This window comes from Penicillium rubens (genome assembly GCF_028828025.1).
Source record: "Penicillium rubens strain IBT 27055 chromosome Unknown utg000002l_segment0_segment0, whole genome shotgun sequence".
Taxonomy (NCBI): domain Eukaryota; kingdom Fungi; phylum Ascomycota; class Eurotiomycetes; order Eurotiales; family Aspergillaceae; genus Penicillium; species Penicillium rubens.
In genome coordinates, this window is record NW_026890600.1 from 9,339,169 (window position 1) to 9,365,166 (window position 25,998).

Here is a 25,998-nt window from a genome sequence, read left to right on the forward strand (position 1 = left end):
CGTGTCCCTCCGCTCCTTTGTGCCCGGCTCCACAATATGACGCTCGATTCAACGAGAAGGAAATATTATCAGGGGACAAGATGTGTAACGCAAATCACGGTCAAATATCTGAGGTGTTGATGGATTGCGAACAAGGTGGGATGAAAAAGCCACGGCCGGCCGAGAGCCTTTCGAAACGAAGAGATGACAAACAAAGGGAAAATTGACAACATTGAACGTAGTGATATATGTCCAATGCATAGAGAACAAATTGAAAGATTCCATTGAGGGAAAGCATCCAAAGCCTACCAAAAAAAGGCCGGTCCTACTATACCGGAATATGTACTAGTGCTAAGCATTGCCCCAAGGCACAATTCAGAACAGCAATTCCGTAATGGATGCTTGAGTTTGACTAGCTAGATCCCAAGAAGTTGTTCACACTGCCTGTGCTTCATACCTTGGCGGAGGATCCTCAATAAGATCAAAAGGATTGTCGAGGTTAAGGTGTATGAGCCCCAGCAACGAGGCATGCCGGATCCTTTTGAAATACCCCCGGTCAACACTAAGATCGAACATCTTCTCAACTCGCGCCTTTTGCTCGGAGCTGAGCTCAAATCCACGAGCTTTCTCACAACAGTGACATTCCACAGTGCAATGACCGGCTGCGAACTTCCGTTTTGGTAGATGGCGATTGAAACAGCACCCGCAGTCCCTGCCACAGCATCCTCCCCTCCCGGCACAATCTTCGCGTAGCACGCAATGCATATACCACTTTGGGTGTGATCGCCATAACCTCATTCCTCGAGCTAACGGGCCTTCTATTAATGAACCTTTAATCGACCACCATTTCCGCTCCAGCATCCAATATTTCTCATTCAGCATTGTGACCTCCGCGCGTAAGCCTTGGATTATTTCTGTGGGAGCGGAACTTCCATCGGTGGTGGGTTGCTTTTGATAGATTGCGAGTTTCTCTTTAAGGGCAACCTCCCGCTGAGCAGTTTCTCGAAGTTTGACTTCCGTCCGGAGTAGTTCATGGATATTGAAAGGTTCGGTATTTTCGGATTCTTCCTCACGCCAGAGATCCCAGCGTTCTTGCTGAAGGGTGTTGATCTGTCCAGACTCCTGTAGAGCCCTCTCGCGGGGAAGTATATCGGTCATACTGAATATTTGATGGAGCAGATCACTGCGAATATCCTTTAGAATGCGAATTCGGGTTAGGCTTGTTTGATGGTGGTGTGGGTAGAATCAAGTTGAGTCTTTAGGGGTGAAAAGCAGTCAGCTTTCAACATCCGCATCCCGAAAAGGAAATCACTAATGTCCCCGAGCTTAACCTAAATGGACTAAACCACGTTCGGAGAAATATGTACATATTGTACAGCCTTTTCATTCTCATCTCAATTGTAGATCTTAATAGGTCATGAGGCCAGGGACTCAGTATTGATCCGACCTCACCATCGATCAATATCCTCGATGTGCACCCCAACACATATTATTGTAGGGTCGAACGGTCGACGTGCAAAGGGGTTAGTGCCAAGCCCAGCATCTCTCTACAACAAACTACTCGGGACCTCGGTCTAGCGAGGCTTACAACTCACCCCCACCAAGCCCGGAGAATTGCCTAAATAGCTTTAGGTCTACAGCTTGTTGCTAGGCCTGTAAGGGATGAGAGGCAGGGTCTCTACGCAGATTTCTGCCGGGTGATTGTCATCCTATCATCGTCAACAAAGATTAGACCACTTTAGTCTGGACCTTGGTGGTTTACTACCTTGCTTGTTGTTGTCGATCCCACGAGCAGAGATTTCATACACTCTCACATCTCTGTATGTGCAAATCCATGCAGAGCCTACATTTAGGTCCGCCATCTATTTACATCCTTACAATTTCGAATCTTTCACTTTTTCGTCGCTTTCACTGTCTCTTCTTACGAGACAGCCGTACTTCAGAACCCGAGGAAGGGGGACGCCGGTCCCATCTGAGATCCGTATCTCTCACGGTCAGCATCTCAGTCATCGAGATCAACGTTCTTTTACCAATATCTCACGCTGAGACTTTCAACGTCTCATTGAACCCCGCGTTCACCGGAGACCAGCATTGTCTCCATCCTCATATACAGTCTTCCATGGTGAGGTATGCTGCATAGTCTGGATCCTGCCTTGGTCTCCGATATCTGGATCCTGAGATGATATTTGCAGTGTTAATACCATCCACCTGTATCGATGGCGAGGATCGAAGAAAAACAAGCGGACCGGGCATGGAGTCCAATACGGCAAGGGCATCAATTTCCAACATTAGCTCTTGAAGTCGGATATTCGCAGACCGCTGAAAAATGCGAAGAGACATTGCTCGGTGCGTGAATTAAACGGACGGATGAGAATGGGCATCACTATCGATATCGAACGAGGTCTAGGAAATATCGAAAATCAAATCTTAGGTTCCTACAATGTCATTCCCACAGCATGCTCAAGTTGTGTAGAAGATGACAAAAAGAGGGGGAAATGGCTAGGAACCCGCCACCTAGGGCGGAGATTTGATTATTCCACTTTAGTTTTTGTTATTGAATGACCCACGAGAAGGAGAGGGGATTATGTTGCTCCACGAATTTGCAGAGCTTATCTGGACTGCAATTGAGGAGGGAAACGCCTAGCCCTGGAAGACATCCTATGTAGCTTCAGGTCAGCATTGCCTTCTTCCATTTCCTTGCTGGCGTGCGGACTGGTATTTGATGCATTCATACCTGTAAGATGGTCTGGCTGGCCTATTCAAGGCTTGAAGATTCCATCATCGATATTTTTATCAAAGGAAGTTACACTTTTGGGAAAGAGCGGCTTTGGTCCTCGAATCAGCAACCTGTCTTGAACAACGAATGTATCAACTTATTACTCTGAGTAGAAATTGCTAAAAATACGATATAGCGCACTGGTGACTATACACCGCTGTAACTCCGAGCTATTTCCAATTGCCACCTGTAAGAATCTGATGACATAGTTCTCCTTCCAGGCGAGAGAAGAGAGAAATTTCAATGATCCTCCAACTCTGCTGGATCTAGCTGTAGATCCACAAGATGCGAGGGAATAACCCATGGCTCTTTGCGATAAGTGAATCTGTGAGCAAAATACAAAATAAAAAATGCCGGTAAACCTAAGTATGCGGATATGAATGAAGGGATCGACCATTCGGACGGGAAAAACACTGTAAAACCATTCAGAAGACACAAAATGCTAAAACAAATGAGCGTAATCCATGACGAGTATGGCTGAAGCGGGGATCTCTGCGTGAGCCCTGACTTGGGAATCCCTTGCACCTCACAGGCTCTTCGAAACCGAAGATATGTAATAGAGCAACAGACCCAGGACAAGAACCCGCCAGTATTGACTAAGTTCAATAGCCAGTTCAAGATAGCCGCCGAGGAAGAGTTGAGTGTCAAATAGGCCAGAAGAGAGACACAAGCCGTTGCCCCCACAGCGTAGATGGGCACTCCCTTTGCAGTGCAACGTTGAAAGATTCGAGGCGCGTTACCCTCCATGGCCATGGAGTGAAGACATCGGCTGGAGAGGTAAAGAAACGCGTTGCCCGTTGACCAAGCGGCGATGAGTGCCACGGCGTTAATGACGCTGTCCAGGCCGCCTATTCCAGCTTGACGGATATCCGCAACCCACGGTGAGGATGCAGCATCACTTCCGCTCGTGAGGGTGGGGGCATTAGAGGGACAGATAACCGAGATGCCGACGACGCTGCCAACGAAAAGAACAACCAGGCGCCAGGTGAAATGCTTCGCAACCCTTGGTACATTTTTCCTCGGCTCTTTGATCTCGGCTGCTGTTCCAACCACCATCTCGGGTGTAAAGGTGAAGGGCATGATGCTGCTGATGACAGTCGCGATAGCGGCAATGAGCCTGCCAGCGTCACCTTCCAGGATCAAAGTGTTTGCGGCACCAGGGTCTTTCCAGTAGTGGAACCCGAGTCTATTCCTGTCAGGACCTCCACCCCAGAACAAGATAAATGACAGAAGAAGCAGGCCGATGATGGTAGCCAGTTTGACACCAGTGAAGATGAATTCCGCTTCGCCGTAGAATCGTACCGGCAAGACATTAAGAATGACCAACAAGACTAGCAGAATGGTGATCCAAACCGCGCTGTTGATACCGGGTTGCCAAAAGTCTATGAGGATAGCGCACGCCGTGAGTTCGAAGGGAACCAGTATGGCGAAAGAATAGACGTAAAGCCAGCCCATGGCAAACCCAAGACTCCTGGACACAAAGCGGCCGCCGTACCGACTCATAGAGCCTCCGCGAACGGGGAGAAACGTGGCCATCTCGGTAACTCCCGTAAGGATGAAGTACACCAAGATAGACGCAAAGACGTAGCTCCCGACGAGGAATGCTGGTCCACCGGTTGCAAGAGCCTTGCCAGTGGTAATGAAAAGGCCAGTACCAACAGTGCCACCCCAGGCGATGAAGAGCGCATGGCGTGCATTGAGATCTCGTTTGGTAGACGGGTGGAGCGGCTCCTCTACAGCAAATGAATCGGCTCTCTGGTTTGTCTGATAGTCATGCTTTTCTTGGTTGTACTTTTCCTTTGGTAATATATTATTCATGGTATTCAATATTGTTGATCTGAAGTGGGGGTGATGTGGGCTGGATATAACTACATATGCACCTAGGTTGGTTTACACCACATAAGGGTTCATGCTCCAGGTTCATGCTTATCTACAAGCCTTCTGCTGGATGGATTTACGTACCTTGGACTACATTGGATCGCCCTTATCGACCTTGATCCACAATACGAGATACCAATATCGGACGAATAATCGGTCGTCGGACATGCCGATCGTGTCGGAAAGAAACTGCCGCGGGAACTTGGTATCTGCCATGGTAAAGGGAATGTACTACGATATTCATGCAAATCCCCGATAAGACGCAGTTACTAGCGGAAGCCTTATCTAGTCGGCAGTACCGCTGCGACTAGTCTTGAGAGGGGTAAATAATGAAAATACCTCGACGCCGTCGGATCATCCGCTCACCACTCGAAAGCATCGTCACGTTGCTTATTCCAGAATTGAGGGGAGGTGTGGAGTCCTACCCGGACGAAGCAGCATAAGGAAGCATCCATTCGATTTCGTGATAGTTGTTAAGGATGGATCATTCCGACAACCTGTGGAACTTCGACCATCACTAACGACACATTCTCCACTGCCCCAAGTCTCACAAGTCAACACTTATTATTCTCACTTATTATGGATGCTAAGGCCTATGAAGGCAGCTATTGGCTGAGCTATCAATGGCACCAACTCAAGGAACAGGAGCATGCTAGACCAGTTTTGACGGCGGTTGTGGTGGTGCTCCTCACCTATTTGCTTTACACTGTAAGTTGTGCTTGTGACCAAACGGGCGGCATTGCCATTGCTAGTTTCTTATCAATGTTTCTTGGCTGACAATATCGACAGTTTATGTATACCACCGACATTCCTCACATCAAGGGTATGCCGGAGATCCCTGGTGCTGTTCCTATGTTTGGACATCTTCTCAAGCTCGGTGAGGATCATGCTACTGTTTGCGAGAAATGGTGGCGCCAGTACAACCACTCTGTCTTCCAGATCAAGCTGGGGAATACGAGGGCCGTCGTTGTCAACTCATTTGATGACTGCAAGAAGATGCTCCTCGGCAGCCAGAATGCAGTTATTGACCGCCCTAAGCTCTACACCTTCCACGGCGTCATCAGCAGCACCCAGGGCTTTACCATTGGATCTTCGCCCTGGGATGAGTCCTGCAAAAAGAAGCGCAAGGCTGCCGGTACTGCTCTGGGTCGGCCTGCCTTGAGGAACTACTACCCCATGTTTGACCTGGAGAGCTACTGCATCCTACGAGATATGAAAAAGGACAGCCGCAACGGTCAGATCGAGATTGACATTCGCCCTTATATCCAGCGTTACGCACTCAACACCACCCTGACGCTCTGCTACGGTATCCGTATGGACGCTGTCTACGACGAACTGCTCCGTGAGATTCTCCATGTGGGATCGTCTATTTCCCTATTACGTAGCGCCTCGGAGAACCTGCAGGATTACATCCCGGCACTTCGTTACCTTCCCAACAACGAGAAGGATACCCGTTCAAAGGATCTTCGTCAGCGACGTGACACCTATCTGGACCTCCTCTTGAACAAGGTCCGCGAGATGATCAAGAACGGTACGGATAAGCCTTGCATCTCTGCTGCTATCCTTAAGGATCAGGAGACGAAGCTCTCTGGTGTCGAAGTCTCTTCGATCTGCTTGTCTCTCGTGTCCGGTGGCTTTGAGACTATTCCCGGGACTTTAACCTCCTGCATTGGATCTCTCTCAACCGAGCAAGGACAGGCATGGCAGGACCGGGCCTACGAGGACATCAAGCGACACTACCCTGACGACCGCGATGCCTGGACTAGCTGCTTCAAAGAGGAGACAATTCCCTACATCAATGCCATTGTTAAGGAGGCTGGCCGATACTACACCGTCAGCTCCATGAGTCTTCCCCGCAAGACTGTCTCCGAGGTCAACTGGAATGGTGCCATCATCCCTCCTAAGACTATGATCTTGATCAATGCCCAAGCGGGTAACCATGGTAAGTGGCCCGCTGAAATCGTTGTCCTGGCTATATTGCAAGCGCTGACGCGTACAGATGTCGATCATTTCGGACCTGATGCTGGAAGCTTCAACCCGGAGCGGTGGCTCAAGACCCTCAACCCTCCCACCGAGGCTGAGAGCACTGGCTTGGGTCATTTGAGCTTCGGTACTGGTTCCCGTGCTTGTTCGGGCCAGTACCTCGCCTCTCGCCTCTTGTACTCCGCGTTGGTGAGGATTTTGTTGTCCTACAAGATCGTCGCGAGTAAGGAGAGCCCGCCAAACACTGACTATGTCGAGTATAACCAGTTCAAGACGGCGCTGGTTGCTATTCCAAAGGAATTCAAGGTCAAGCTCGTTCCCCGTGACGCGGCCATGACGTCCGAGTGCTTGGATGTCGCTGAGCAGAGGACCCGCGAGCACTACAAGGAGTAATCCTGTTTTCGATACTGTTGTCGGTGTGTACTCGAAGCCTTTTAGTGTACCTAATGTATTTCAGGATATGCGGGAGCCAACATAGGAACAGTTACATCGCTAATGGAGCGTGCTCTGACGCATGTCACTTGGTGTGAAAGCTGTTTCCTATAGTCTTTACTGTCCATGTTAGAAATTAACAGGTATACCACGGCACCTATTCTATTCTTTAATATTGGTACATCTCTTAAACAAAGCAATGTATATCTGGGGACTGTTGGATGTCCCAGTATTGTGTTGGCTGCTCGGGGGCGTCCAGATGAACAGGTTGTTAAACAACAGCGACTGTAAGCACTATGTGTGATCGACACCTTTTCGATAATAATCTAAAGGGTGGCTGCTTGCCAAGACAGTACATCTGCCGACATGGAAGAAGAATATCGACAAGGACGACAGGATCCTGGCATGCATCGACCTGCATCAAGGCCGAGACGAAATCCGAGTAATACGGCATAACGAGAACGAGATTACGAGATCAGGCTAGCCAGTCGACGTCAATGTATTGCGTAGGGATAGCGCGAAATGGTCATACTACCCCAGAGTCGAATTCCCGACGACTCATCGGGCAGTCCGACGGGGAATATAGGTAGCGCTTACCAATGCCCTATTGAAGTAGCCCAAACGTCGTGGTTCTTTACGTCGTCTACGAAGGCACCAGCACAACCATCCATTACCTTGTCGATATGTCTTCTCTTCTTACTGATAGTTTGTTCGGGGTTAAGGGGTACGTTGCAGTTGTGACAGGAGGCGCCAGTGGCCTCGGCTTTATGATTGCCAGGGTGGGTGCATCGTCTTAGCTGGCTTGAAATTGCAGCTCCATATACTGTTATGGTCCTTAACAGCTGACTTTGTAGTAACAGGGGCTTGTGACAAATGGCGCCAAGGTATACCTCGTTGACTTACCAAGCGTGTCCACTGACAAGAGCGTGGCGGAACTCAACGAACTCGGTAGGGAAGCTGGAGGATCTGCACATGGGTAAGTTCGGATAATAACGAACTCAACGTGTAAAAAAGAAAAGCCCCCAGGCTATTCTAATGTGAATTCCAGAATGCCTTGCAATGTTTCTGACAAGGACGCCATCCAAAATATTGCCGGTCAGATTGGCCAGCAAGAAAAGCACGTTGACATGTTAATTTCCAACGCCGGCATCAGACGCGACCCCCCTGTCCAATGCAACGTGCTCAAGGCATCCTTATCCCAGCTGCAAACTTCCATGTGGTCCTCACGACACTCGGACTGGGATGATACATTTCGCGTCAACACAACTGCCCACTACTTCCTTTCCGTGGCTTTCCTCCCATTGCTAGAGGCGGCCTCGCGGCTGGAATTGCCCGATGGCAAGCTCGGGCGAAATGGGGGTCGCGGAGTGGTTGTTATAACGAGTTCATGCGCAAGCATGCACAACGTGACGAACGTGGACCTAACGAGTTATGCGACGAGCAAAGCTGCAACTGATCACCTGGTTAAGCTGCTGGCAGCCAAGTTCAGCCGCTTCTATGTACGAGTGGTGGGGATTAACCCAGGCTGTGAGTTAAATCGGGCGTTGTAATAACCCACATAGATCGACCCAGTTTCTGATTGATACAGTTGTTCCAAGCAACATGAACCCTGTTGGAGAGGAAGGCAACCTCTTCAGCGCCCTTTTCGACAAGGTACCTGCCAAGAGAGCAGGAAACGAGGATGACATTGCTGGCACTGTCTTGTACCTCGTCAGCCGTGCGGGAGTAAGTCTAAGCAGCCTCTTTGAAGTTTTCCTATTCCCACTTGCTGTGGGGGAATACTGACAATTTCGTGTTCAGGCCTATGTGGATGGAATATCACTTTGTGTTGACGGAGGCCGCATTCTGCTTGCCAATGGTCAAGAATGAAGGGATATAGCATTTAGAGAAAGAAATTATTGGCAAGATCAGGACATGTATCAGTCGAACCAGCATGTTGCATGCAATTTAGTACATGGGATTAATACCTATCCAATGTGGACTTTTCTCTCAACTTATCTGTTAGTGCGGGCCTGGGCTATAGCTTGCAAAATCCCGTCGGATCGGCCGACATGCCCAAGACATAAATGGGTTGCTAGAGTGAACACTACTCCTTTAAGAACCACCTCAAGGCCGTGACCAAAGCGGAAACCATAATACCCTGAGGCAATAGCACCTCCTCTCTCAGCTCGAGCAAATCATCGCCATGTCTGTCGTATCAATCTCAGATGGTGTAGGGTAAGCAACCCCTGTACATGAACTTGGATCATCTCGACACCTAACAAGCGACATAGCTCCAACATAAGCGAGACAGATCTACGGTATTTCGCAGCCCGGCTTCACGTTGAGACTCTGGATAACCAAGACGCGGAGGATTACCTTACTCTGTTGCGGTCGCTTGAGACAGTCTTGAGAAGCATCGACAATGCATCCGACTACATTCCGCCAGATTTGCTTCCTCAGGAGACGCTGGAAAATCGCAAATTCGTGAAACCAGCACCAGAAGATAATCCATTTAACGGCTGGAGCCACCAATGTGATCTAAGATCTGCGGTTCCAGCTAGCAACTTATTACGTGGACGTACAGTTGCCATCAAGGACAACATATCTGTCGGAGGGCTGCCGACCACGCTTGGCATGCCCCAGACATTGTTCCATCAGGAAGACGGGTATCCCATCTCCCCTATTGATGCAGTCGTGGTGTCTCGGATTCTCAGAGCCGGCGGCATTATCAAAGGGACGTCGACTTGCGAAAGCTTCTGTGCGTCTCCCCTGTCCTTCACCTCAGCGACAGGGCCAGTTCATAATCCGCTCTTGCACAACTACACCGCTGGTGGAAGCAGCAGTGGCTCTGCAGTTCTAGTTGCGGCTCATCGTCTGGCATTAAAAAGGAGCGACTCGTCGACGGGTCACACTGTGGAGTTGTCTATCGGCACCGACCAGGCTGGGTCGGTGCGAATCCCGGCCTCTTACAACGGTCTCTACGGGTTGAAGCCAACCTTTGGTCTGGTTCCGTACACTGGCGCAGGGTCAATGTCGCCGATGATTGATCACCTGGGTCCGCTGGCGGCCGAGCTTGAAGATGTCGCCGCGCTGTTGGAGGTCATGGCAGGCTACGATGGCTACGACCCTCGGATGACCCCTGAAACTCCCTTAGTACATCAAGTAAAGCCTTACCTGAAACTGCTGCTCCAGGCGAGACAAGAGATGCGGTCTACATCGAGACCTGGTCAGAAGCTGAGGGTTGGCCTTCTGGAGGAATCCTTCCACATGCCCGGAGTTGCTGCCGACGTTCGAGACATCGTCTACAAAGCAGCAACGCAATACTTCGAAGCTGTCGGGGCCTCTGTCGTCGAGGTATCTGTTCCAATGCATCAACAAGGTCCAGCAGTCTGGACAGCTGCAACCCGGCCGTCCATGTCCAGTTATCTGTGCCAGGGAAGCCCTTCTGGTCACCTGTCTTTCCTTTCGCCGCATACGCAGATCAAATGGCCTCCGTCCCAGGAGACATACGACACGCTGACATGCAGCAACCCAGCTGTAGTTAACATCATGCTGAGTGAGAAGTTTTCTAGGGAGGCGTGCAAGGGAGGCCTGGAGGCAAAGGCCCATCGCCTGGTCTTTGCACTCAGAGCTGCCTACGATGCCGCCCTGCAGCATGTTGACATTCTCGTCACGCCGTGTGCGCCTACAGTTGCGATGCCTCACCCGAATCCGAAAGGTCGCGACGGGAGAAGGGCCTCGATCCTAGATAGACTTGGTGCCGCTGTTGGCTTGACCAGCAACACTTGTCCCTTCAATGTTACGGGTCACCCCGGGATGAATGTGCATTGTGGCTTTTCCACGACCGAAGGCCATCCAGGTGTCCCGCTACCCGTTGGTATGCAGATTGTCGCAAGGCATTGGGCTGATGAACAGCTCATTGAAGCCGCGGCTTTGTTTGAACGCGGCCGAGAGATACTTGAGAGCACGGGTGGTGGCAGCGAATGATATCTCGTTGACTTTCTTGGCCTATCCTGGTCTATATACTTAAATGATACTTTTTCAAGCTCATATCAGAAATATGTCGTCCAAGTCTTCCTTTATCACTGCTTCTTCAAAAAGCCAGCTATCGCCTGATCCATAAAAGCTTTGTCCTCGGCGTTATAACCCAATCCAGCCAAATGGCCCCATGCAGATGGTATAACCCTGAACGTAGAGCGAGGAATCGCATGTGCCTCCTTCTCCGATGCTTCCCATCGAAAGTACTGATCTGTTGAACAAGGCATCACCAGGACACTTGCTTTGACCCGTGACAGCGTTTCTTGTAAAGATGCATCTCCCGAGATCGAAGTGACATCTCCTCTCTGCCACACGCCTACCATGGCGAGCAAGTCATCAGGATTCCAATTGTAGTAATTGTTCCCAGCTGCATCCTTATCCCAGTCTGCCAACATCTCATATCCCATGGACTTGTACATCTCCTTCTCAAACCATTCGGGGCTTGTCAACCAAGCCGAGTATGCTTTGCCAAAAGCCCGCAGCCCGGCCGATGCCTGTGAGGAGGCTCCGTTGTTTTCTCCCTTTTTGTAATCGACGGAATACTCCAGTGCAGCCTTCGGTCCCTCGAGAAACTGGTAATTGTGACGGCTGGTACGAGCCGACGAGCAGATTATGACCGCGTTCCGGACTAGCTCGGGGTACATCAGGGTCCAGTAGTACGAACACTGTCCTCCCATAGAGAAACCAACCACCACATCAATAGCTCGGATGTTGAGATATGATTTTATCAGCTGGTGCTGAGCACGAACGCAGTCTTGGTAGTTCAGCGACGGGGGGAAGTTGGTCATGTTGGATGGACTCGAAGACTCGCCATTTCCAAACAAAGCCACCACAATGACTCTGTAGTCTTTGAGGGCGCCATTGCTGAAGGTCAGGGTTGTCGCAAGCCGGCCGCGAAAACAGGTCGGAATAAGGGCTGCCTTGTCTGCAGTTGGATTGATGTCGAGGTAGGCTAGCTGGATCGACGTCGGGCCGGTTCCATCCTCGAAAGTGAAGTCGTGGATGTGATAGTACTGGACTATAGGTTCTGACATGGTGGCTTAACGTGGTGTAGCTGGTGTTCCAGTGTTTGTGAAGCGAGCTTATATAGTATGGTCTCAGAGATTCACTCCAGGATGTGGTCAGTCGGAACGTCCGATGGATATTTTGTGGGCCAGGCGTCGCATGATACGAAGCATGAAATCGTAGGAAGAAATCTTTAGAATTATTCTCCTGGCCGTGGTGATGTAGGATGGTTATAGGATTGAATTTGAAAGTGACTATACTATATCCCGTGAATTTTTGCGTCCACTCACAGCTTTTATGAAGGCTAGTGACTCGTTGTAGTGAGAGTTAATGTTATGCTGAGATGATATGTCCATGGGCTATGCCCTCCAGCTATGCCATCGAATCCACCTGGGCAGGTTATGAATGTCAGAAGCAAGACGACACATTTTTTGCAAATAGAGTCCTCAGTGTGGCTTTGGAAGCCTGAATCTATGATATTTATGCAATAATGTAGCACATCCTGTGTGTTTACTACTAAAACTTTGACCAAATATTACTTTTCCCGCAGCAAAGAGCTTTCGCCATAACAAGACAAATGAAGCTCGCCAGATAGCTTGCAGCTGCGAAGGCAATCACACCGCAGTACCCACCGTTGCAAACTTCGATGAATTTACCACCCAGTGCGGTTCCAGTGAACATACTAAGGAGGGTGTCAGTTCTGCAGGGGTGACAAGCCAGGGGAGATCTACCAACCTGATGCTAACGAGTATATATGCCGTAGAATAATATCGGCCGAACGACTCGACCTTGCACAGCTGGCCAATGCATACCGGAGCTAGGCTGACATTGCTGCCACCGAAGAAGCCAAAGACCAAAGCAAACGCAACCATCATTGGCTCGCTTGATTTGGTTGGCAGCCACAAGCACAAAATACTGAGGAGACAGCCGAGAACAGTGAGGATGAGCATGTTGAATCTTCCCAACCGATCGGCATAGAACCCCGGCACCCATCGACCAAACACTCCAGCGGCATTTATCAAGGATAGAAGCATGTAGGAAAAGGCTGCCGAACTTCCGTGATCAATCGCGTAGGATGTCAGGTAGGTAAAGGGAATAAACAGGCCCCATTCAAGAAAGAAGACGCCGAGACTTGTCAAGGCCAACCCTGCTTGTCGAAAGATGGTTAAATCAGGGCGCACCGTTGACAGGGTCAATGGCTTTACAGGGAAGCGAGGACGAATTAGAATACCTGCAAGGACAAAGGTGACAATACACACAAAGCCCGCGATCCGGGTTGCCCAAGCGAACCCAACCGTATCAAACAACCTCTGGAGCATCAAGGGAAAGACGACACCACCAACAGCGCCTCCAGACGATGCAATCCCGGTAGCAAATCCACGTCTGGCGTTGAAATAGTGGGCAACGATGGCAATAGCCGGACCAAAGATGAGCGAGAGACTGATGCCGCCTAAGACACCATACACGAGCATGAAATGCCAGTACTCTGTACATATGCCCAGAAGCATCAGGTAAAGAATCGTCAAAATTCCTCCGCAGCATATCAGTGCACGGGGGCCCCTCGCATCGAAGATGGGTCCCGTCTGGACACCGAGGAGAAACGTCAAACCATTGTAGACGCCAAAGATCCATCCCACGGCTTCAGGACTGTAGCCGCTGAGCTGATTCCGCAGGAGGTATGTCTGGAATGTTCCTATGCTATTCATAAAAGACATAGACCCAAACATGGCCATCCAGCTCCCTAGTACCACTCCCCAGGCGGTCCAGCCTCCTTCGGGATATTTCGTAACGGCAGGTTCATCCATGCTCTCTGTGGAAATGGCTGAAGGGATTTGATGTGCTGTTTTTCTCTCGAATTGCTCTTCGGTTCCGCTGTCCGAATTGGATGCTTTCCCCGGTATGCCGGCAGGTAGTTGATCCATGGCCAGGAATGAGTTTTACACCGGCCTCTTCTTCTCGATCCTAGCTAGAATCTAGGTTTGTTGTATCGCGGGCAAAATTAGCGCAGAACTTTCCTAGTTTGGAACGTTCTATATGGTGGCCGCGTACCGCTAAAATCTTTGCGTGCGCTGTCGGGGCCGAATCTCCCGCTGTTGGTTGAAATGCAATGACGAAGTATGCGACAGCTCGACGTCGGCGGATATAGTGAGTGCAGATGTGGAATGGACCAAGAGACCGTAATCGTGTAACGTCTTCGGACAATCCGACAAAAGTCACTGTCGAAGCAAGTCGGACACCCCGACACTGAGCACACCCCGCGATGTTATCGGCTGCGCCATCTCCGACAGCTAAGCAAGAAGAGGAAACCCAATGCGGATATATTTAACATGACTATGAAAATTCAAGGAGATTGGGGCAGCTTTGAGGATATTAAAGAAACCAATTTGGTCATCGAACATGTCTTGATTATCAAACTTTACCATCTATACCTACCATTATCCTTTCCCTAAACAACTACTGAAAGCTGGAAGCCAGCTACACTTTGTCACCATGTCTCCCAATGGACAAGCATACCTAGTCAAGCCTGATGCGCCCGAGGGTGCCACCAGATTCCCACAGGCTCGCCTTGCACCCCGTTCCAACCACCGCACCATCTACATCTCCGGCACAGCGTGCTGTCGCCCCGACGGTACCTGGCCCGGCGTCACTGAGAACCCAGACGGAACGTGCACAACCGACATTCGCAAGCAAACGGCGGCGGTTCTCGAGAACGTCGACAACATAATCAAGGGCGCGACAAATGGCAAGGGCGGTATCCACAACCTGATTGACGCTGTCGTGTACATCCTGGACATGAAAACCCAATACGCTGGCATGAACGAGGAGTGGAACAAGGTCTTTAAGTCCCGAGATAGTGCACCGGCTAGGGTCACCATTGGCGTGAAGGAGCTCCCCGATCCCCGAATGATTGTCGAGGTCAAGGCTGTTGCAGTCGTCGATACCTAGAATAGACGGGACAAAGAGAACAATATTTTAACGACGTGGTGTTGCTTTTCTCGTACTCATGTTTGGGACGTGTCTGGGAAGAGTTCAGATAGCCTTGTGAGTGGTGACTCGGCTCCAATAATGTCCTCGCGAAAATCAATCCTCTCCCGGGTATCTTGTCAGAATAGTCGTAACGCGATTGCCTGGAGATAATCGGGTTCTTATCTCGAGCTGAGAGAGCGGATATCCTCATGTAGTGAAGTGCCCGTAGAAGTGCGACGCACGGGATAGCACTTTGGGACGAAACTGGTAGATACTGCAGACACGACCAGGTCCACCTGTATCTAACTGACGTCTCATTCAACAGCCTTCTTTGTGTGTCGGCGGAAGATCCCCGGTCCCCGATGGGATTGTCCCGGACTGAATGCGGGGAAATGTGGGAGTCTAGAGCAGATAAGGTCAAAATATTCCAAGTCAAGTTTAGAAGATCCCACAGCTAGAGGGGTAGCCAAATGCTAAAAGATAACTGCAGAGTGTCTTGCCTTTATTCCAGCACACTTCTCAAGTCTCTGCAACTCTTGCCCAATGCCTGACAGCGCTGCAGCGGGAGTTGCACCGGCAACCCCATCTCCGGCCCCAGCAAGGGCTCGAGCTTCGTGTTCGCGTTGTCACAGGAGGAAGAAGAGGTGCGACAGGTTGTTGCCGTCATGTAGGAACTGCGTGTCGGCGCGGATGAGATGTAGCTTCGAAGACGATGATCTCCAAACCGCTTCGTACCCGATAGTGTAAGTCGCCGCATGAGAGTGGATGTGACGTCTCTCGGTCTCTCATTCATAGATCTGCAGTGCCGCTCGTTTGCTCGACTGGTTTGAAGTATGCTGCTGACATGCTCGCAGGTATGTCCAGGGCCTGGAAGAAAAGCTTCGCCGTCTAGGGAGGGCAGTGGGTGTAGGAGAGCAGAACGCGCCCCACGCCACAGAGGCCACGGCTGTCTTGGACAACAATCCCCCATTCAGAGACTTTGAGGCGCCGGAGACAGCAACAGTGTACCCAGAATGTAGCTCCCATGGCATTTACAGAAGCGAGGTAGCAAACGCATCCACTATTGCCGACAACACCCCCCCGATACAAGACCCTCATGTCAGCCCACGGCCCACATCAAGTCAGACCTCGACATTTGGCCAGCAACTTACAGCGCTCTCGTTAGAAGCTACTGCTGAACGACACTTGGGATCAACCACGGGCCTCTCATTCGCAGAGCTGACTCAGATGGTCCTACGTCGTTTGACACCAGACAAGGCGGACTTTGTATTCAATAGTCAGCAAGACAACACTACCGGAACCAATCTCTTGGACCTGAGCTTCCCCGCAGATCCATTCAACGACTCGTTCTTCCAGAACTTGAGTGAATCCATCTCCGTCCATCCGTTACTGTTTGGCGACCTCTTCCTCCCTGAATTTACCGGATCCGACGCGCCTCTTGGCTCCCTGGTATGGCCAGCAGATGAGACATACGTGCGGCGACTGGTAGATTTCTATTTTGCGCACTCCCATACCTTGTATCCCATTCTGAAGCGGTCCGAGGTCATGGACGCGTTCGAAAGAATCCATCAAAATCCTCAGAGCTTGGCGACACAGGCTCCCCTCGACATCTTCAGGATCTGGATGGTCCTGGCCATCGGCTCCACCGCTTACTCTTCTGTCACCCTGACTGAGGAGTCGGAATCGATGATGTTTTACAACAACGCCCTGCAATATTCTGAGCAAGCTTTGGGGGGTGATGAGATGGTATACACACCTGTCTATTACTTCAGCGCCGAGGAGAATCCAACTGACGAGAGTCTAGTCTGCCTTGGAGGCTATAATGCTCCAAGTCTCTTATTCCTTTTTCAACCAGCTAGGTCCTAGTGAGTGACAGGCAGTTGATCGGGGATATTCCAGACACTGACGAAAGTAGACACCTGGTTTCTCGTTGGCACCGCAGCCCGTCTGGCCCTAGGAATGGGGCTCCATGCGGCCTCATCGTATCACAAATTTCCTCTTGATGGGCAGCAAAGACGCAAACGCATCTTCTTTTCAATATATATGATGGATCGGTAGGTTATAGTCATCGTTCTTCTCCTCTTCCTTCCTTTCGTGTCCAGAATTAGCCGGCTAATAGCGACACTTAGCGTTGTTTCCATTACCTTGGGCCGCCCCTTTGCATTGCATGATGATGACATAGATGTAACGGTGAGCCGATCGTTGTGTGAATGAGCTGAGATTCCCTTCTCCAATATCGTCTAACTGAGTGGAAACAGCCATTCGAAGATGCCGATGAAGAATATATACACTCCGACTGCATCGGCCCCCAAAACTCCCTCCAGCCATCGATGATGGCCGTTCCGCTACACATTCTATCACTACGAAGAATTGCAGGCAAGATTTCACGGCAGGTGTACGGGAATTTCAAGAACTCAAAGATGAATTTACAAGAACGCGAAGCAATAATAGCTTCCTTGCACCAGGAACTACTCGCCTGGCGCCGGGGCATGCCCTTCCCGCTCCCAGACATCGACGACAGAGTACCACATCTCAACACAACGTGGTATGACTTCAACTACTATACCCATCTCGCGATGATCTACAGACCGTCCCCACTATTCCCCGTTTCAGACGTAAAGCGGATCAAGATGCTGGAGACGGCAGCGTCAATGTCACTTCGTCAAGCATTCAGCATGCATCAACAACAACGATTCGCGTACAACTGGTTGAACTTTCTGGCCCTTTTCACGGCGACTCTATCACTAGTCTATGCGATCACGGCTCAGCCTGATGACCTCGGCGTTGTCTTGAGAGACACGCGAGCCATCGCTGATCTCGACCTTGCAACTCAACTTTTCGAGACCCTCGGACTCAAGTTTGTGGCAGCCAAGAAGATTCAGGGTATGATCGCCGAGATATCTCGGCGATATAAAGAGGTTCGCGCCTCGAAGACTATGGAACCCAATATGGGATATCGGGAATGAAATACTCATTGCACATTTGGAAATACGGCGATAGATGAATACGTAATTAGTTGAATCATAGTTTTGGCTTTTTTATACGCGTTCATTCGGGCAGCTTCCCCTTCACAAACCAGGTACAACCCCCTCCCAGTGTACGGGCGGCTTGTCCATGGCCTGAACAGCTAAGAGACTTTGTCAACATCCTTCCATGGCCCCATAGCTAAGGGTGCGATGAGAGAAAAGTAAGGATGTCCACCGGTGTATATTGGAGAGTAAGAGGGAAGAGAAGCGATGTACATCCTATGGTTGTTCCTTTGATATCTTTTTACAAAAGAGCGGCCACTACCTTTCTCTGTCAGTCGAAAATAAACAATAAACACCCCGTCAATTGGTCTAACATGCATCAGACGCAAAAAGGATCAAGAAGCGTGATACATAACACAATCCACATCGAAAAGAAACCTCCATATCTCCATGGCCTTCTCAGGAACGCGCCGATTACCCCTACCTACATATGCAAGAATATTCATCCTCTGCTGAGCAGTGAGAACATTCCCTTTGTCCAAGGCCATACCCATGACATCAGACCATATGTCCAGCGACATCCCAAGACGCCAAACCTCCTGAGACTGTCCATCCAACAGTAGTTTGCGAGAGAGAAACACTCCAATGTTGATGGCATCCACCAAATCCCTTTCAAGTCCAAGGCACTCAAAGACCTTCCCACCGGAAGAAAGCTGAGCCTTTTTTTTTTTCAGTTAGCACCGCCAACTCGAGACTATCAAAGTATTGCACTTACCTGAATGACCTCCTCATTGGACAGAACGGTTTCCATCATCTTCGCCATCTTCAGAGCCATTGTCCAGATCTCCGAACCTCGGATCTCACCCTCACTCGCAGGTGCGTAGAGTGCCCTGACCACACATAGGAATTTTATTTCATGTCTCACTTTCCACGATTTGCCTCCCCGCAAGAAATCCGAACTCGGAGGAGTCTCCAAGTTGTCAATCGCGACAGTCAAACTGGGGTCGAAACTCAACCCTCGCTGCGCCATTTCAGTTGCCCAGCATGGCGCCTGACGGACGCGTTGAGGCAAGTGCTCATTCAACAGCCAAGTGATGCTCGGATTCTTTTTCTCGGTTTCCGGTCGAGAGGCGGCCCCCTTCGTCTTCGGAAGATAGAAGCGGAGGAACTCGCGGGATTCCTGCATAAACAGCATACCGGCTAGGTGGATAACGCCAATGGATGACATGGGGATTTCGGTCAGTATCAGCTCCGGTACTGATCGCAGTCCACGAGTTTTCCGGAAGTGTCTTCGATTTCTCTCGGATGTTTTCTCGGACGCTCCCTGAGGCTGAGGTGTTGGATCCTGATCTCCAGTATGCGCGGAATCCGGACCCCCGTCGTCATAAATGGACAGAGAGAAAAAGGAATCAACGCCAGGACCGTGGTCGTCGGAGGTCAGGTCCTCACCTTGGTCAACACTGAAATCATGACCTTCCCCAGAGAAAGCAGTGGGGTAAGCAAGTTTGCTGCGGATATAGACCCTAGCCAAAATCTCCACACCGGGAGAACCGAGAGGATTCCCGGAGAAGTTGACTCTCTTGAGCATGTAACACTCCTCAAAGGAGTTTAAGAAATACTTCCACGCCGCCCTTTGCCCAGCAGTACTCACCTCGATGCAGTTGTAAGACAGGTCGAAATCACTCAGGTCACCAGTACTGAGTCTAATTGCCATACCCAGCTTGGGCAACGACTTGAAAGTCAGACAATTCCCGCCCAGCTGGAGCTTCAATAGGCGAACAAAGCCGTCGGGGTGCTTGTCGTCTTTCTCTTTCTGGAGAGTCTCCAGCAGGGCATCGATAAATATATCGAAACCCTCATCGGTCAGCTTGCGGCCTGAGAGATCGATCTTGACTGCCGGGCTGCGGGAGGCTGCGTCGCAGTTGTCTCCTCCAGGAAGTCTTCGTCTCTACTGGAAGTTAGGATCCATGTCAATGGGCGAGGCATAAGAACTCATACCAAGTCTCTGGCGGCGATTCTGGCCATCTCGACACCTTCCATCGTCCGCTGTGCCAATTTGTCAGTATCAATTCCCCCTCATGCACGGCCTTTCTCTGGGTTTACTTACAGACGCGTAGTGCATGCGGGTCATCTTTATTAGACGGATCGGTCCTGCTGTCGCCTTTCGTGATGGGTTTTTGCAATTGAAGATGTTGGAAGACTGCTCAAATGAATGTTCAATGGGGAAGACTGGCGACAACGCCGGTTCAAATGTTGGAGAGTGAATATCTTGCTGCTGAATGTTGTGTGTATCCGAGAATATCCCGGCGTGCAAGGGACCTTTTATATTTGGGTAAACTGACACACACTGCCATACGAAATACTAGCTATCCCCTGACATCTACCCCTGATTGAGTCGATAACCAATGTAGCAAAGCACATGGATATCAAGTTGACACGAGACGAAAACATGAGTTACCAGTCAACACCATGTCCATCATTTTGGACGGTGAGCGTAACCAAAACCCGAAAGAACTAAACGTTTAAAGACGAAAGGAACATAAGACCTTCAGTATGAATGTCTGAAATCAAAAACGGTCCAACGTGCCCAGTGTTTTGGAGTCATACTTGGTGAGACATCGGAGAATCTCAAAGCAACAGAATTCTTTCAGATTATTTCATGCTGAGAATTCTAAATGTCAATATAGAATAGCCACCAATATTCTATATAGAAGTAAGGCAAGCCATAACTTGTACCAGTTCTCAGCAATCCAGCACCATACATGCCACCGCTCAAGAATGAATCCTAAAAATGTATGGAAAAAGCAAAGATTCCACCATTCGACCAGCGAGTCTCCAGAGTTTAAATGAATTTAATAATATCCTTGAACTCATCAAGCAGATCGATTCTATCGTCCCATCTTGCAGTTAAATCCATCCGACCGGCGAGCATCGGAGACACAGCAGCAGGAGAAACAGGAGACGCAGGCTGCTCGGGGCTCAGTGGTTGTTCATTGCTCAAGAGGTCTGAGGGGTGAGTCTTTAAAGCCGAAACAAAAGGACTTTGCTTCGCCCGCTTTTTAGGTTCCTCTGTTCGGGTTTCGTCTTGACTAGCCTTCCGTTTCAGGTTGGGCGGTTGATCTGCTCTTTCTGGTAGTGGCAGCGTGCTCTGCTTTACAGGAGACCCTTTTTCTATTGCCATTGGCAATTCTGTTGAGTCTGGTGGTGTGTCGTCTGGGATTTCGATTATCTCGTGTTGGGGTTTAGAGATTGATGGCTTAGTTCGCTCTTTTTGAGCGAGATTGGGCAGTGAAGCGGAGGGTGAAGGCTCGGGGTCTCTATTCTTCGTTTTCTTCGTTTTCTTCACTGCAACATCTGTGATGTTGCTCTTTGTCTGGTTGTTCACTACTGGAGAAACCGATGTTGCAAATCCCGATCCCCTGTTCCCGAGAAGACGTGATGGAGATGGTAGATCATCAAAGACTTCATCGCCGTAGTCACTGTAGAGAGGTTTGGTTGACGTCTTTTCCCTCTTTTTCGTATATGAAGGAAGGTTTTTGTCTCTTTCCGAAAGGACAGATTCCTCTCGACTTGGGTCCTTCTTTCCAGCTTGCGACGTCGACATCTTCTTCATCTTCGAAACATGATCGTCATTCTTAGGCCCCGTGACGCGTTGTTTGGCCATTTGGTTTCTCGAGCTCGAACTGTTCTTAGGAGTTGGCTTGGTGATGCTGGCAGAGATAGTCAGTTGATTGAGGCCAGCTTCTTTTTGAGTCGCGAGGATGCTCCGCTTCGGAGGTTTCGGGGGCTTTTCCAAGCCCTCGCGGCAGCAGAAATGTTTGCAGCTAGGATGGTTAGATCAATAATAAAGGAAGTAGTGGATTTTCAAACCTTGATTTATCCTTGCACTTGTGATTGCAAGCCCATTTGCCATTCGCAAGTCTGACTGGCTCGTATTCCTCCTCTGCTTCGTCTATATCTACCGCCCAATCATCTTCTTGGGGGTTTGACACCTTCGGTGGCGCTCTCTTGGCTGGGGTAGGTGGAGTTGCGTCGATTGAGAACCAATCTATATCATCGAATTGCGGAGGTTGTGGCTTTGTAGGTTCCTTTGGTTTGTCGCGGCGTTCATTCGCAATGAGGAAGTCATCGAGCTGCAAGTCATCGCCATCAAAATCGTCCGCATCCCGCCGAGACTTGGTCTTGGTACTAGCCATCACTCGATCATGAGAACGAAACGTGTGGGCCTTCAGTTTCGTCGCATCCTTAGAGCTCAAATTCCCCTCGGAGTGGCGAGATTGTATGTTCGATGCTCCAGTATTTTGGGCATTGGCATTCTTATCTCTCATAGCAGCAAAGAGATGAGAAGGCAGATTAAGTCTGAGCTCTGCTTGTCTCCACGTCCCCGCTGTAAAATTGTCAGCATGTATATAAGTGTGGCTTTGGTCGCGTTCAAAAGTCTTACCGATTTCATCGCACATAGCATGGCACACGATGACATGGTCAGCACTCGTCAATTCCGCCGTGAGCTCGATCTCCAGTTTCTCTTGGAGTTTGATCGCACTGGAAGGGCATCAGCATTCCCTATAACAAGATAACTAGGTCTTGATCTCACCTTGCACGTCTGAAATCGATCATATTGCCATCGGACCTCTCTACCAAGCAACATACATGGACAGGCCGACGTTGGAAGTACGTCGGGGTCTTGTCATTCATAAACGCGACTTCAACCTTAAAGCGGACATTGACGTAGTTCATCCTCACCTCCTGTGGCACATGTTAGGAAAATGGTATTTACCATAATGACATAACAATTGCGAACCTTGGCAAGCATTTTCACAGAGATCCTCAATTTTGGGAACTCCTTCAATCTCGAGAGCAACTTCGACCCGAAAGGCGGATTCTTGCTAAGAACCATCTCAATCTGATGAGGCTCGGCGGATTCCAGGCCTTCAATACTGGTAATACCAGCAGCAGCCAACTTCCGAACTGCAACCACGCCCACTTGCTCGATCTGCTTCATTTGGAGAGGCGAGTGATCCCAGACCTTTGCCCCGAAGCTCCGGGCGAGTTCAAGGGCATTGCGGATCGCAATTGAGTCGCCGCGGGCGATTTGACAGTCGATCAAACAGCGGATTAGTCGGTTTACGTGCGCGAAGACTAGACTTTTATCTTGCTGGAAGGTGAATTTGTGTTTTTGGAATTGTTCGCTATCGGGATACTCGATTGCACCTAGCTCGGATTGGAGGAGTAGTGAGATCTTGTGGGCTTGGAGGGCTAGATCGACTTTGATGGGGAAACGAATGCCTGAGTCACGGTTGATCTCTCGGTAGAGTAATTTCTCGCCGGCTTTGAGGCGGATCTCACGAAATTCTTCGGCTTGTGCGATCACGTTAAGCTGGAACCGTAATGTCAGTTGAAGTTCTTCATTTTAGGTGGAAAGAATATGCCCACAGTTTCCGACAACGTTGGTTTCGGCTTCAGAGACAGTAGCACTTTCATAGTCTCAAAGCGGATGTAGTACCGAGCCATAGCGTCGCCAAACTGGGTCGAAGAAAGGCTCTCAGCTTCAACCAGATCGCATTTTCGAAGAAGATCGATATCCTTCTCACAAATCTGGCGAAGTAATTCATCTTCGTCTTCTTGGTTTGCACCTTCTTTGAGTTTGTAGTGCGTTGGGTTTCGACGAAGTCTCACAAACAAGAATGTACCAGCAAGCCATTTGACGGCCGATTCGATGTCCGAGATATTGCCCAGGCCAATCTCAGCGTTGAGATGATCAATCAGATTCAAATGCAAACAGCTCTCCAGACTCTCAGAGCCCTGAACCAATCTCTCATAGTGGGCGACGCGTTCCTTTCTGGTCAGGATAACAGCAGTGGCGCTATCATCGAATTGAGGTCGGCCCGCACGGCCGAGCATCTGCATCATCTCCAAATCCGAGTACTCCTTGCAGCCTCCATCTTGCCAACTGACAGTGTTTTTGATGATGACTAGGTGGCAAGGCAGGTTGATTCCAACTGCAAGTGTAGACGTGCAGCATATGACGCTTATATTCCCTTCTCTGAAGCCCGTCTCAACAGTGTGGCGATCAGCGGGACCCAAGCCAGCATGGTGAAATGCTACGCCAGCAACAAGTGTTGCTATCTTGAATTAGCAGTGTCAGTCTAGGAAGGAGCTCAGATACATACTCTTGAGATCCTCGTTGTGAGCTTCCAGGCGCTTCTTAGGTTCCTTCCAAAGCCTGGCGGGTGGATTTGTCAATGTGAAAAGCCGCGCCAATTCTTTCGCCGTCGCGAGCGATGAATTCCGTGTGCAACAGAATATCAGGATGGGCTTCTTGCATGAGTGCATGCCAATCACTTCGGGTAGCCTTCCCAAGCACCGATTAGTATGCCAAGCCAGCCAATTGACATGAAACGATGGGCAGAAATAGAAAAAAATCACATACTTTGAACCGCAGACTTTGTCAAATGCAAAGTCATTCAAACTAGACGCATACCCATAGACAACCTTCTTCAACATGACAGGACGAAACTCCTCGCCGAAATGCTCCCGGTGCGCGGGAACATGCTGGTTTGTCGCATCCTTCCCAAGCCATGTAGCGATATCCTCGGAGTTGGGGATAGTAGCACTCAGCGCCACAAATCGCACATTCGACCCGATGTTTTTCATACGTGAAACCACAGCCTCAAGCGTCGCCCCACGAGTCTCCTTCAGGATATGCACCTCGTCAATGAGAAAGAGCTTCACGAGCTGCATCAACTTCATATGATCTTTCCATTTCCGAGTCATGCTATCCCACTTCTCAGGCGTCGTGATGATAATCTGGCTAGCCTGGACATTGCGCAGCTGCATGTGGTCCGTGTCTCCGGTAAGTTCTGCGCACTTGAGATTCAGGCTGGAGAACTTGGAGTTCCAGTCTCGGAAGCGCTCACTGCAGAGGGACTTGGTCGGTGCCTGGTAGACTACTTTGAAGCGTTCGTCTTTAAGAGTGTTCACGAGTCTGCAGATGGCCAATTCCATCACCACTGTCTTGCCGCTACCAGTTGGTGCAGACAGGACGATGTTGTCATTGCTGTTGTAGACGGAGTGGAAGGATTTTGATTGAATTGCATTAAAGAGTGGAAAGGGGAACATCGAGCGGTAGTTCTCCGGAATGTCATTTACTGATACGAGGACGATTCCCCGCACAGAGGGTGGGATATTGCTAAAAGGGTTCCGAGGTCTATTTCCAATCAAAGCCTCCTGACTCGCTTGAGTAACCGGTCCCTGAGGTGAGGACTGACTAGTCTCGTCATGGTATGGGCGGTTCGTCTCGAGGCTGCGCTGTCCCGTCTGTGTGCCATTCTTCTTCTGACGGAACAAAGCCAGCGGGCTTGAAAGAGGCCCCAATACAGGGTCCGATGAACCAATGCTCGAGCTGGCTGTTACTTGTCAATACCGAAGTAATAAGGCAAACACCAACATCCTATACAAGTAACTCACGCTGAAAGAAACGAGAGAATTGTGGTGGATGTAGATCAGACTGACGAGACGGTTGAAGTGGCGTAGACGTAGGCACTCTAAACCCTGAATCTCGAATTGCCTCGTCTCTATCCTCTGAAGCTAGTAGTTCGAGGTCTAACTTTCATCAGCACCCTCCATGATGTTGAGCCGGCAGACTCACCAAAATCATCCAATTGAGGATCCTCATCATGGGCTGATGATGCCAAGCCATTGAAGGGCTTTCGGGGAGATGAGCTGTTGTATTGTGGCTGCTGGGAGCCTTGGATAAGTCTCTGGTCGATGATACCAGTTCTACTACTCTTGGAGGGAGAGGAGGCATTGGTGCGCCTCTTGTTGGGCACTTGAAATGGTTTAAAATTTGGGTTCTGATGATGTCTCCTCATTTTGAAATGCGTTCTCGATGATTCGGATTCTGGGGTTTGGAGTGATGAATTTCCAAAGTGGCTGCCCAGGTGGTCCCAAGGTCCAGGACCCCGATAACGTGACGGCACGTGGACTGCC

General features: G+C 49.9%; 11 protein-coding genes across 11 annotated transcripts; 5 read left to right on the forward strand and 6 right to left on the reverse strand.

The window, feature by feature from the left end:
- Positions 1-414: 414 nt before the first annotated feature.
- N7525_005976 (uncharacterized protein) lies at positions 415-1,137 on the reverse strand (the record flags this gene model as incomplete). The annotated part of the gene is made up of 1 exon (XM_061213570.1): positions 415-1,137. One exon carries the CDS (start codon positions 1,135-1,137, stop codon positions 415-417), a length of 723 nt encoding a protein of 240 aa, XP_061070591.1.
- A 1,858-nt stretch (positions 1,138-2,995) lies between these two features.
- N7525_005977 (uncharacterized protein) lies at positions 2,996-4,573 on the reverse strand (the record flags this gene model as incomplete). The annotated part of the gene is made up of 1 exon (XM_002564222.2): positions 2,996-4,573. The coding sequence occupies one exon, from the start codon at positions 4,571-4,573 to the stop codon at positions 2,996-2,998; it is 1,578 nt and encodes a 525-aa protein (XP_002564268.2).
- Positions 4,574-5,212: 639 nt separating this feature from the next.
- On the forward strand, positions 5,213-7,009 carry N7525_005978 (cytochrome P450; the record flags this gene model as incomplete). Its single annotated transcript, XM_002564221.1, has 3 exons — positions 5,213-5,341; positions 5,423-6,575; positions 6,633-7,009. 3 exons carry the CDS (start codon positions 5,213-5,215, stop codon positions 7,007-7,009), a joined length of 1,659 nt encoding a protein of 552 aa, XP_002564267.1.
- Positions 7,010-7,731: 722 nt separating this feature from the next.
- Positions 7,732-8,917, forward strand: N7525_005979 (SDR family NAD(P)-dependent oxidoreductase; the record flags this gene model as incomplete). Its single annotated transcript, XM_002564220.1, has 5 exons — positions 7,732-7,827; positions 7,909-8,024; positions 8,097-8,575; positions 8,637-8,773; positions 8,849-8,917. The coding sequence occupies 5 exons, from the start codon at positions 7,732-7,734 to the stop codon at positions 8,915-8,917; spliced, it is 897 nt and encodes a 298-aa protein (XP_002564266.1).
- Positions 8,918-9,233: 316 nt separating this feature from the next.
- Positions 9,234-11,017, forward strand: N7525_005980 (uncharacterized protein; the record flags this gene model as incomplete). The annotated part of the gene is made up of 2 exons (XM_002564219.2): positions 9,234-9,265; positions 9,322-11,017. 2 exons carry the CDS (start codon positions 9,234-9,236, stop codon positions 11,015-11,017), a joined length of 1,728 nt encoding a protein of 575 aa, XP_002564265.1.
- Positions 11,018-11,112: 95 nt separating this feature from the next.
- N7525_005981 (uncharacterized protein) lies at positions 11,113-12,102 on the reverse strand (the record flags this gene model as incomplete). Its single annotated transcript, XM_002564218.1, has 1 exon — positions 11,113-12,102. The coding sequence occupies one exon, from the start codon at positions 12,100-12,102 to the stop codon at positions 11,113-11,115; it is 990 nt and encodes a 329-aa protein (XP_002564264.1).
- Positions 12,103-12,589: 487 nt separating this feature from the next.
- N7525_005982 (MCT family MFS transporter) lies at positions 12,590-13,995 on the reverse strand (the record flags this gene model as incomplete). The annotated part of the gene is made up of 2 exons (XM_061213571.1): positions 12,590-12,755; positions 12,809-13,995. The coding sequence occupies 2 exons, from the start codon at positions 13,993-13,995 to the stop codon at positions 12,590-12,592; spliced, it is 1,353 nt and encodes a 450-aa protein (XP_061070592.1).
- Positions 13,996-14,563: 568 nt separating this feature from the next.
- Positions 14,564-15,019, forward strand: N7525_005983 (RidA family protein; the record flags this gene model as incomplete). The annotated part of the gene is made up of 1 exon (XM_002564216.1): positions 14,564-15,019. One exon carries the CDS (start codon positions 14,564-14,566, stop codon positions 15,017-15,019), a length of 456 nt encoding a protein of 151 aa, XP_002564262.1.
- A 584-nt stretch (positions 15,020-15,603) lies between these two features.
- On the forward strand, positions 15,604-18,006 carry N7525_005984 (fungal specific transcription factor domain-containing protein; the record flags this gene model as incomplete). The annotated part of the gene is made up of 6 exons (XM_061213572.1): positions 15,604-15,707; positions 15,895-16,786; positions 16,845-16,905; positions 16,956-17,094; positions 17,170-17,230; positions 17,299-18,006. Coding segments are annotated over 6 exons (1,965 nt in total), but the record flags the coding sequence as incomplete, so codon positions are not given.
- Positions 18,007-18,404: 398 nt separating this feature from the next.
- On the reverse strand, positions 18,405-20,140 carry N7525_005985 (uncharacterized protein; the record flags this gene model as incomplete). The annotated part of the gene is made up of 4 exons (XM_002564214.1): positions 18,405-18,728; positions 18,785-19,957; positions 20,008-20,055; positions 20,117-20,140. 4 exons carry the CDS (start codon positions 20,138-20,140, stop codon positions 18,405-18,407), a joined length of 1,569 nt encoding a protein of 522 aa, XP_002564260.1.
- A 711-nt stretch (positions 20,141-20,851) lies between these two features.
- N7525_005986 (uncharacterized protein) lies at positions 20,852-25,880 on the reverse strand (the record flags this gene model as incomplete). Its single annotated transcript, XM_061213573.1, has 10 exons — positions 20,852-21,833; positions 21,880-22,396; positions 22,454-22,551; positions 22,604-22,755; positions 22,811-23,386; positions 23,443-24,131; positions 24,180-24,361; positions 24,440-25,415; positions 25,477-25,611; positions 25,658-25,880. The coding sequence occupies 10 exons, from the start codon at positions 25,878-25,880 to the stop codon at positions 20,852-20,854; spliced, it is 4,530 nt and encodes a 1,509-aa protein (XP_061070594.1).
- Positions 25,881-25,998: the final 118 nt, after the last annotated feature.